Source organism: Pundamilia nyererei, unplaced genomic scaffold (genome assembly GCF_000239375.1).
Source record: "Pundamilia nyererei isolate P.nyererei 1_Seehausen unplaced genomic scaffold, PunNye1.0 scaffold00083, whole genome shotgun sequence".
NCBI classification, from domain to species: Eukaryota; Metazoa; Chordata; class Actinopteri; order Cichliformes; family Cichlidae; genus Pundamilia; species Pundamilia nyererei.
This window is the reverse complement of record NW_005187484.1, coordinates 2274672-2286633: the sequence shown is the minus strand read 5'-3', so window position 1 is coordinate 2286633 and position 11962 is coordinate 2274672. Positions and strand designations below refer to the sequence as shown.

The following is an 11962-nucleotide window of genomic DNA, read 5'->3' as shown; positions in this document are numbered from 1 at the left end:
GAGTTATGAAATTCACAAGATCACACGAGATTACAAACTGCAGGGAAATCACAGGAGGTATAAGAGGCAAAACACTACATACACCACGTATATGGTATTGCTATTTATTGTGGTTTAACCTGTCAAGGACAAAATTGTACTGAAAATTCTGCATCAAGCCTTGATATGCTTTGTTAATCCTGGCTTGGTAGCGTGGTCGTTAGTGCTGTTGCCCCACAGCAAGAAGGTCCTGGGTTCAAATCCACAAGCTGGTTAGTTTGCACTGTGTTATCTCTGGTTTCCTCCCACAGTTAAAAGCCATGCAGTTATTAGAGTTAGGTTAATTGGTGAATGTAAGTGGAAATGGTTGTTTATCTCTATGTGATAGACTGGTGAGCTGTCCAGGGTGTACCCTGCTTCTTAACCTTTCACAGGGTTATGCCCCAGCTCCCCTGCAACCAGGAGAAAGGAAGTTGTTGTAAATCCATTAAATGTTTATGTTAACCAGACTCTAGACTTTGTTGAACAATATTAATATGAAGACATGTAGTATTTAAGTAACCAAGTAGTACTGGGGTAAAAGTTATTGAATAGTGTTGGAATAAAGTGAGAAAATTGTGAAGGATTAAAATATTCCAAGAGCTCAACTTACTTCATCTAAACATGTTTCAATCATGTTTTATCAACACAAAATGCACAGGTTTATTGAATATGAATAGGTTGTGTTGATTTTTAAACCTCAGTTGTTTAAGTTTCTGCCAAAGCAAAACATCTGTGTGCAACCAATGTCCACTATTGAATTAAGTAAATCTAACGTGCTCATTTATCCCTTCCCTCACACGTTTCCATGCATTCTTAACCAAGCTCTGCTCTATTATCCCTGCTCTTGCTCAAATTGTAGAGCTAGGCAAAGGTAAAGCCCCGTTATCACCTTTCATTTGTTCATGGAGTCTGTTTTTACTGAACAGCCTTTTACACCTTCTCACAAACTTAAATCTTAGGTCTACATTCTTAGTCATCCAGGTCATGGTGGTTTCAAACGTTTGAAATAAAGACAACTCTACTTCTTTTTGACTCATGAAGATTTTTCACCTCCCATCCAAGATGTTTCAGATGATGGAGTCCCAGGCATTTAACCCCTTGAAAGGGGTCCTAAGAGCCACTGACCCATCCTGTAATCAAGTCATTAAGAATCACCCCAACTAGGGAGTGATTCAGGGCCATCAAAGGGGCCAAGGAGATGTTGCTCAACCTGCCATCATGTGAGTTATTAAGGTCACATGGGTCAAGGTGTGAGTGGGGGATTGAAATACCTGAGAAGGGATCTCAAGACTGTGTTATATGTGACTGATAGCTGGTATCATAGGCCTCTGTTCAGTGATGGTTATCTATGTCCACTGTGAACCGTCATTAATGACCCATGCTGCGATTCACACCTTGGCTCATGTGACCCTTAACGACTCACATGACTAGGGTGGGTCTACAGCTGTGAGGACACAAGGAGGTTAAATACCTGGGACTCTTCATTAGTTTTTAGAACTGAGCCTAGCCTAGTTCATTTGCCTTCATTGCAAATGCTCAAGAACATCCTAAACTACTGCAGTTATAGTCAGCCAAAGTAAATCTTCAACTAGTAGTTGTAAAAGTAAGTAAAAATACAAACTTAAGGTTCTTTCAGAAGAAATAATTCCAATTCTGACCAAATCTGACCATCTTACACCTCCATCCATAGTCATATGTTTTCTAAAAGTGGAATTATATTAGTCTGTGATCCCAGCACACAAACTAGTGACGAAATATGCTAAAGCTCATGTGCTGAGCTAAGCTCCACAGGTCTAATTATGATATCGCTTTAATGTTTTGATTAGTGAGAAAGCTTCACATTCAACTTGGTCACTGTTCATACAAGTATGTGTGGAAGCTGCCACTGGATGCACCTGCTATTATACAACCACTATATATAAATATATTGAAATGTGCCAACGCTGGTATGTTCACACGCAAACCTTTAAGTATAAAACACAGACATGTACACATTCTGAACAGAACATACAAATCTAGCCTACTGTTTTTAGATAAAGTTCATTAGTTGTTGAGCTGCATGGCAAAGTCACTTGACTGTTTGGCCATTTGTTTTAATGGTAAATGGTAAATGGCCTGCATTTGTATAGCGCTTTTCTAGTCCATAGGACCCCAAAGCGCTTTACACTACATTCAGTCATCCACCCATTCACACACACATTCACACACTGGTGATGGCAAGCTACATTGTAGCCACAGCCACCCTGGGGCGCACTGACAGAGGCGAGGCTGCTGGACACAGGCGCCACCGGGCCCTCTGACCACCACCAGTAGGCAAACACGGGGTTAGTATCTTGCCCAAGGATATTTGGCATGCAGCCAGGGTGCAGCCTGGGATCGAACCACCGACCTTCTGATTAGTGGCTGACCTGCTCTGCCACCTGAGCTACAGCCACCCAGTTATATAATAAAATGACCACAGTGTGGGTTTTTTTTTACCAAGAGTAAAAGTTATACAATGGCTACCAAACACTGGAAGACTTTAAACTTTTAAAGACTGAGACCCTCACACATCTAAAAGTTGTCTTAAGGCTTTTAGTTTGAGACTATATACTATAAGATTTTCCAAAGACTGGGGATCTTGAAGGGTTGCAGTTCAGAAAATCAACTTTGAGACTATTTCCCATCATCCCACTGGTGGAAATTTATAAAAAAGGAAACATGAAAAATTAGAACAGAATTATGGCCACTGTGCTGGTACTAAGATTTAAAACACAGACACAACACAACGTATGCTAATCTAAGTTTACTGTATCACTAGCTGATGTTCCCATCTCACTGTTGGCAAACGTGCAGTTTTTTTGTTTAAATATTAGAAAACGGAAAGATGTTTTTCAGACAAAATAGAGCTTTATTACTGGACGTCCTTGCTAAAGGTTGATAGTAAAAAAGTGAGAAAAGCAAAAGAAGAATAACAGACAAAGCTCTGCTGTGAAAAAATCCCTCTCTGCATCAGCAAGGTTAGCTACTCTATCTGCTCACACAAAAATAAAGAACTATTTTTCTTCTATTGTTGTTGTGAAGATTGAATGTCTGTCGGCAGTTGTTGCTGCTACCTCTGAAAAAAGAGTGGCATATCAGCAGCTAACCCATCAGATGGTTCAAATCAATAGCTGACTAGCTTTAAAAGCATCAACCCCAAAGTGGACCACAGAAGTAGCAACTCCATACAGGGGTAATCAACAAGTAGAATTAGACAGGCATGTATGCAGTTACTGTGTGCACAATGAAATGTGTGTGTGTGTGTGTGTGTGTGTGTGTGTGTGTGTGTGTGTGTGTGTGGGAGAGAGTAAGAGAAAGAAGGAAAAAAAGGCTAAATTAGCATGTGCTTTTGTTCTTGTTTAGCGTGCACTGTTGTTGGTACCTATTTTCATTTCTGCTACAGCCAATCCCATAGAAACAGTGGTGCTGTAGCCCAGAGCAATTGCAGTCTAGAGGAAGTAAATCAACTGCAAAACAGATGCAGCATGTGTATGTGTTTCAGCATGAGCTGGTGAGTGTGAGAGGAAGTGAACATGGCAGATTTAACAGGCTTGTGAGCAACAAAAAGATGCTCCCTTCTTCTTCGGTCAGCTTGGCTTCATGCTTATGCCTCCAGCTCCTGGCTAGTAATCGTGGACAGAGGAGTAGATAGACAGTGGATGGATTCGAGCTCATGTATGCTTGTGAAAAAAGCATGGACTGGGCAGGATGGTTTAGAGCTGGTATCAATAATTCTGAGGTCACATAATTTGTTTTTAAAGTGCCAGTTTCATGAGCGATGATGCGGTGATGCTGGCGTATGACAGAGGAAGCAAAGTAAAAGAAGTAACAGGGATGAGGAAATGTTAGAAATATGTGCTGACAGCATTTATAGATATGCCAAATGCTCTGTTTGAAAGTGAGATAATGAGTGAGAACGGCTCACTGTAAACACAACATTAAACGGGTTACAGAATTCCACAATTCATTCTGTTGTTAAATAGAAGAGACACTGCAGATGAACGCAACATCACACCGCAAAGCCTGGAAAAAGAAATTGATTGAAAAAGGGAAAAAAAATTTACTGCCACACAAAATAATAGCCTTCCCAGATAGAAAAACACAATTCACAGCTGACATGGCAGACAGTGACAGCATAATGACTATTGCCGCTAATGCAGGTACTGCACTGCACTCCAACAACAATGCAGCAATTTCATTAGTAGTACATTCTGCCAGAAGGATATTGAGTTGTGATGCCAGAAATACCAGTGACAGAGAAAAATTGGAATTGGTGTTGTTTTGATGGCAGTCTAAATGGACAAAATGAGGCGCAAAACGTGCAATAACAAAAGCAACGACAGGCTTGTGAAAATCTGATATTATTACAGATAATAATCTGCATCCGCTCACAGGATGAACTCTACAATATAATATATCCTCTCTAAGACTGTCACTCCATCTCTTCTTTTCACCCAGGCTGGAATAAGCGAGTGGACTATGAGCCAGGAACAGGCAGTAAGCAGCTGTTTCCCAGGATGCACCTCGAGACCTGTGGCGGACCTCTGTCCTCGGTGAGGACCACGGTGGAGCTGCAGACCAGCCACATTGGAAAGGGCTGCGACCGGGAGACCTACTCTGAGAAATCTCTACAAAAACTCTGTGGTGGGTTATTTGGGGTTACTGTGTTTTCATAATCACTAGCTATTCTTGTGTGGTCGAAATGAGCAATAATTAAGATAAAAACTTGTGACTATTAAATCGATGGTTGATATGCAGATTTACACAGTATATGGCTCATCAAAGACTGCTGTCTGAGGCAACTAAAAGTTGGGGCAGTAAATTAGAAGTTAGATCCTGCTAAAAGCATTAATGGAGTCCATGCGTTGAGCACCAGGGTCAGACGGCGCCCGAGGTGTGTTTCTGTGCCCTTTTTAAATCAACATCTGAAAGCTCCCAGTCCGTGTTGCTTTCTTATCTCCACTTATGTCCCCGGTAAACCCCTGTGCTAAATGAAGGCACCAGAATGGCAAGTTAAGGCTGTGTCACTAATGATGTGACAGAGCGAGGGCATTAGCCGCCCTAGATGCAGCCGCGCTTTCTCCTCAGTGACTGATGAGCAGTCGAGCCGCCGTGTCAGTGCCCAGAGCGCCAGCAGAGTAGTCGAGCCTATACCCCCACCCACACCGCACTGCCAGCAGGAGGGCTGGAGTCATCATCTTTGACTAACGGCCTTCACAAGCCACATTCCACCTAATCTGAATGCATAACATCCACTCCCTGCCTCCCCTGGCTCCCAGTCCACGCATGGTTTACCACTAAAGAGGCCTTTTCAGGCACCTCATAATCGTTATCTGATAGCAAATAGAATAAATTGTAATAGCTTTTTTAAAGCACAATCAATTTGAGATAATGTACAAAGACATCGGGCAAAGGAAAGGCTGCAGCTGGGTGCTGGAGGAGTCGATGGGTATTTATTTACTGAGGGAATCTAATTACTGGAATCAGAACGTCGACGGCGCCACGAGCACGCAGTGGAGAAAAACAGGGTTTTACAAACGAGTGAAAAACATCAATTAACGTGCTAATGTGTTATTAGCGGAAATGAACAGATGCATGTTCGAGTTTCTTTGCCAGGACAAGGGACACAGTGAGTTGTGACACTTCCTGTTTTGTTTTGTTTTTTTTGGTTGGTTGGTTTTTCTCCTATAACATCATAGCTCCCAGGTCGCTTTGATCCATTTCCGTCAGTAAGCCATTAGAAACGATTCATAAATGTATTTTAAAGGGATGAAATAAATGTTTTACTGTCACACAGGAAAAGCAGAAGATAGATGGGTGAGGGCATGTCGTATGCATGGAGGAGCGAGGTGAGCATGTGTCAGGGGCTGCGCTTGTCAAGGTGACGGCTCGAAAACAAAGACTGGACGGGGCTCAACATATTAGGGTTATTGTGTCAAAGGAATGATGGAGCTGCTTTGAAAGGGAGGAAGAGAAACCAAATGAGCCAGCTCAGTGCAGGACGGTAACGACAGGTCTGTTTTGTCAGGATGTGTAGGGATCGTGTCAGCTGTAAGCCATCTGTGCGACTGGCTGATTCTTACCAAGCCTTTGCTATGTCTTTTTCTCTTTGTGTTACCATAGTGCTTGGTTAGTATTTCCTCTCTGTTTCCATAGAGGTGCATTATAGCAGTGAGCTATGTTCTGAATTTATGAATAGTGGCTCACATTTCTTTTGAAAGTTAGCTTCATTTGCCATGAATCAATACCCACATTCCGTAGCTATCTCAGCCCATTGATTCCTTATTAAACCCTGCCAGCTGCATTACTCTTAAGTAATCATAGCCAAGAATAAGGCAATGCACACTGCGTATCTGCCATGATTGTTGTTGACAGATCTACTGTCTCACCTCTTGTTTGTTCCCACGGCAATAACCCCAGGCGCCTCGTCGGGTAGCACTGACCTCCTCCCTGCTCCCGGCACGGCCACCAATTGGACAGCGTCCCTAGTGTCTGACAGCGGGAGGGACAGTGACTTGATCTTCAGGTTTGACGGTCGTCAGGCAGCCAAAATCCCAGACTGGGTGGTACCACAGAATTTGACAGACCAGTTTACCATTGCAACATGGATGAAGCATGGGCCTAGTCCAGGGCTCAGAGCTGAAAAGGAGACCCTACTTTGTAACTCTGACAAGACTGGTGAGTCATTTGTTAACACATTTCATGGAAAAAATATATTTTTTGACATTTCATTAGGTTATAAGAGATGTCTGGGTAAGCTGTAGTAAGGGGGGATTAGCAGAAATCGTAAATCAGAATTAAATTCAAACACCACAAATGAAGTGCACCTTGATTCTTTGGTGGATCATGTGTTGTGTGGTCAGTTGACAGGAGAATTGTGGTCTGTGAGCAAAGGTATAAGACACTGACTGCAATACCCCAAGTGACAGTGTGCAATAAAGACTCAGAGTCTGATAATATCTGTTTTTGTTCGATGTAAAACCATAAATCACCGCTTAAATCATCCTAATATCACTCCTCTATACAATAGAGCTACACATGTATAGACTATATCTATAGCTCCTCCACAGATCTAAACAGCAACTGTTTGTGAAATACTTATTTCAATGTGATACTGTTTAATAGTGGCACATTGAACAAAATTTGCAGCTCGGTGGACAGCATGCCCTCCCTGCAGGGATTATTTTTGTTGTTGTTTTTTTTTAATTCCAGTGAAAGACTATCTGCCTGCAAACTCACCTCCTTTAGAAAAGTGCTGCTGTCCCAGATTTGGGAGAGCCACCTGTCAGGCTTGCTTTACCTGTCAGCTGTGAGTAGGTGAGGTGATTTGGTCCCTGGTGTCTACTCCTCTTTTTACCTCCCACAGAGATGAACCGTCATCACTACTCGCTGTATGTCCATAATTGCCGCCTGGTGTTTCTGCTGAGGAGAGACTTCACCCAGGTAGACACCTTCCGGCCGGCCGAGTTCCACTGGAAACTAGAGCAGGTGAGGCGCTAACGTTGGAATACGTGTGATAGACCAGGAAACTTGTACTCTGAGCTTATCCTCAGCTCACCTTTTTGATGAGGTATGGACCTCTCGCATAGAGAGTTATGAAGCCTCTAGCCTGGATTATACCTCTATTAATCATCCACTGGGATATTTTTTTCTTAGTTTAATCCATGGTGGTCTGTGTCTTGCGTTAAAAATAGAAGGCTCCTGGTAAGACATTGGGATTCACTGGCAGCAGCAAAAAGGTTTAAAAGGGAGTAGGAGCTGTTGGTGATTTACTAACACACATCATATTCACCCAGTGATTTGCAAACAACCATGGTTTTGTGGGTGTAAACTGTAACCAATTAGTGCTTGGCTATACTAGAAATCCCTCTATAAAAAACAAACAAAAAAAACACCTAACCTTTAAGTAACCCCATTTAATTTAGAGAATCCACATACTAGTTAATATCCATGTAATATCTTAATGAATTTAGGGACTGAATAAATGTTTGGCATCTGCCCTTTCATGTGATTCCTTCGAGGAATGGAACATTTCCACACATGAAAATTCCACAATTAGTTAATAATAAAAACAATAGATATGATGGCTAGAGAAATATGAGCTTCCTCCAGGGTTGTGCATGTGTGCATGTGTCTCTGTGTATGTGTGTGCGTTGCGTGAAGACAGAGGCAGCTGTCTGTTGATCATGGATGCTGTCTCGGAGTCAGACAGGTCATCTCGACTCACAAAACCCCCACGCTCACCCAGTGAGGACATTTGATTCAGGAGGCACACAGCTGAGGCTGGACATCCAGATGCAGCTCCCTGGGCTAATTTAATCAGACAGATCACTGGTCCTTGATTGGAGAGATAGCATGAAACAGGTCATCCATCAGTCTCCTGACAGAGCATGGTGTGCATGAGGCCCCATCTGGAGGAATTTAGACAGAGTTTCTATTGAGTATCTGTCATGGCTATTGGTCTGTTTTTCTCACTCTACATTTTCTCCTTTTGTTTTTAATTTGTTCTGTTCTTTTTTTTTTAAAGACATCTGACCAATCTGGATATTTCACAGACCTCACTGCTACAGTAGTATGGCTTCTGCTAATGACATTAACAGTGATGTTCACTGTACTTTCTGAGGCGCTGTTCAGATCAGCAAAGGTTACAGTGGCTACGAGAAAAACTAAGCGTGGCTGGAATTCTTTGCCCTCATTCCTTCTTTCTTTTCAACCAATCAAGCAATTATAGTGTATGTAGAGTATTTGTTTATATGTTGAATCAAATAGTTTGAGAGTATCAAAAGTGTTATACTACTGTGATGTCACTAATTATATTTCTGAGCAGTACCTGAAAACTACTGGGAATATTGTTGCATCACCTTTGAGTATGTTAATGTTGTTAACATGGCCAACATTATAAACATTGGTATGTTAGTACTGCCAGTTTGATAGAGGTCGTGTTAGGATTGACATTGAGCTTTAAGGAACACTATTAATCAGCATAACTTCATTATACGTAAAAGTAATTTGTAGCCACTGTGACGTCAACCTTTGGTTTGTGGACTAACATTTCGAAGACTTTAGATTTGATTTGGATGTCAACGTCTTTCAGAGAGAGAAACAATGTTGCAAGAGCTAATCTCTCTGGACGCTCTGTTCATATGTACTTGTCTATCCCAAGGAAACAACCCCCAAAACATGCAGTTATTTATCATTTATTTTGTTCTCAATTTGATAGTAATTGATAAAATGAATGTGATTCTCTATTAAAGGAGACTTGAAACTAGCAATCAAGACCAGAAAGTTTTTTATAAAAGTATCAATCTAGTGAGCAGTAGGACCTTTTTCTCACAGACCTCAGTACAATGGGACTTCGTTTGGAGCTGGCAGAGCTGACTTAGTGGCCTCCTCTTCCTCCTCCTCCTTCTTCAGGTTTTGTACATTTCCATTCTGGCTTCACTTTCCAGTCCTAGAGGCCAGTGTTGTGTAAGTTGACACATAACAAGAGCTTATTCACAGTTCACAAAGAATTAAATGAAGCAGATAATATTCATTCATTCACAATTTAATTAAGGTTAAGCAAGCCTTATGACCGCTGGGATATGTTCCAGGCCCCGGGCAGCCCTGAACTGGATAAGCAGAAAAGGATGGATGGTTTATATGGATCTCTAAACTATTCTATTTTCTTTATAATCACTTCCTATCAACAAATCCATCTTCACATCATTGCATAATGTTACTTCTTGCTACCTCCTAAAATAAAAATATTATTTTTGCTTTTCTATATTTCTTTTAAAAGTACAAGACAAAGCAATGTGAATACATGTTTTAACACCAAATTGGTTGTTCATGTGGCTGATGTTGTTACTTTTTTTTCTTTCTTTCTTTTTAGATAAATATAAAAATATTCAAACTAAGAAAAATGAGCTAATGTATCAGATAGGTACAGTGGTCACAAACTTGACAGAATTGACGTGTTCATCTCCGTATTTGTTTAAAAATTGTGCTCTACAAATGACCAAAATTCAAAGTAAGAACAAAATGTAAATATTAGATGCTAGTGTCACGTCAGTGGTATCTGTCTGTTTAGACATAGATTTCATTTCAACTGTCTGACTCTGATATTAAGAGACAATGGAGGTAAATAGAATTTAGTTGCTGACTTGAATGTTGTAAACTCACTTTTACAAAATTCAAGTGCAACTTCTCTTCCATTAACAGTGTCTTGCTGCTTTGGGCAATCTACACTGACACAGTTCACATTTTCATTCTAGCTACTTAGTGTTCAACAGTCTGCCATATGGTCAGTGAGCTTCAGCCTGGCAAAGTCCCTCTTCACAAATCCCAATTGTATTCATTATATAGTATGTATCATGCATAATAGCAGCATTGCTTTGAGCTAAGCCACTAAGGTTTAGGCTGTTTATTGTTTACCAAGAAAACAGTCCTAGTTCAGCATACTGCCATTTGCTAAATGGCACTAGTCAGAGTATAGCTGAGGCTAATGTAATAGAAAAATAGCCTCACAGAGCCATTAAGGTAACGCAACCTGCATGCAGAGCGCATCCAGTTCAGAGGCCAGGAGAGAGGCAATTTTCCCTTTGATGTTCTTGCTTGTTTGTGATAATTCTAATTCATAACATGACTCGTTATAAAATATATCATATCACACCTTTCCCCCATAGTTGTTTTAACCATATGCCACAGTTAATGAAATCCCACATGAAGGAAGTTAGTAAATTAGAAGGGAGTTTGACAGTTTTTGGTTGTTTTTGCTGTGGCTTAAAAAGGGTTGAGACAGGTAGTCTGAAATGATCTTGATTTATTTCATTAGCACGTCTCACGATAAAAGTTTCCACGGTCTACTCTGGCACCACATAGGCACACAATAGCTGTTAAACTTTCTCGAGCACATTTAGAGTTCTCACTCTTTCGCGCGTCCACCCGCTCATCCTCCTCCCTCTTGTTAATAGCTGTCTCTGTGAATCCTGGGGGCATGAAAGGAAACTTTCATTAAGTCGCTATCTCCCCTCGCCTTGTCGCTATTTCCTCCTCATCTGCTAATGTCTTTAAAACAAAATGAACTTCTGAATACCTCCAACTTAGAGAACCCTCGAACAGAAGAATTCTCCTCTCCCTGCACTGGTTTATCAAAGAAGTAAGAAGTCCAATTAATTTCTCATACAATCCAATCACGCACTGCGAGCTGCTTCATAATAACCGCACCGGGGTGGTGGGGGGAGATGGTTGCAGATATTAGTTTTACCTGCTGAAAAAAATAAAGAGTGTACTATCTGTTAATAACAGGCAGCATGGTTTTATGCACATTGGCCTATTCTGTTCAGTACGCTTAAACTTTGCTCTCTGTGCTGTATGCATTGTTGGGAGATGAAGCCTGAGGTTTTCATTGAAACTTCACTGAAAGGTTTTGCAATGAACGTGTACCAAATGTGTCTTTTGTGCACACTTTCATATTCTTTAAATGCAGATCCGAATAAGAGTGTCTCAAAGAAGGAGGCTGTCAATCTTGAAGATGTTTTCTGCATGAGCCAGTACTGAATGAACCCCTGCAGGTGTTATAACTATGTACAAAATTGGATCGGGTGCGCACGGTCTAAAAAATAGCCTTTGGCGCTCGCAGGTGTCCGGGAAATTCACTGTATAAAAGAGTGCCTCACAGACCCAGACTCCCACTTTAGTTCTTTCACAGTGTATTAACAGCTTGTGAGGTTTTATTGTTCCATTCACCATATTCACCCGGCGCCTACTTTCCTCCTGACATCGGATGGTTTTATAATACTGCACACTGCTGCGTTGTAGTTTCAAGTCTAAACAGAGGGAATTTGACAGGGGATTTGACTGTTATCGTGTTACTGGTTTCTGATTGATCAGCATCTGAAAACACAAGAGTAAAGACAAAAATATTCAGGACACACAC

General features: G+C 41.2%; 1 protein-coding gene across 1 annotated transcript in view; it reads left to right on the top strand.

Moving 5' to 3' along the window:
• Nucleotides 1–11962, top strand: part of LOC102214346 (calsyntenin-2) — a 326636-nt gene that overhangs the window by 236838 nt on the left and 77836 nt on the right. The window contains exons 6-8 of the mRNA XM_013912186.1: nucleotides 4501–4686; nucleotides 6463–6720; nucleotides 7409–7530. Coding sequence (XP_013767640.1) covers nucleotides 4501–4686; nucleotides 6463–6720; nucleotides 7409–7530 — 566 coding nt within the window. The remainder of the gene's footprint in view (nucleotides 1–4500; nucleotides 4687–6462; nucleotides 6721–7408; nucleotides 7531–11962) is intronic.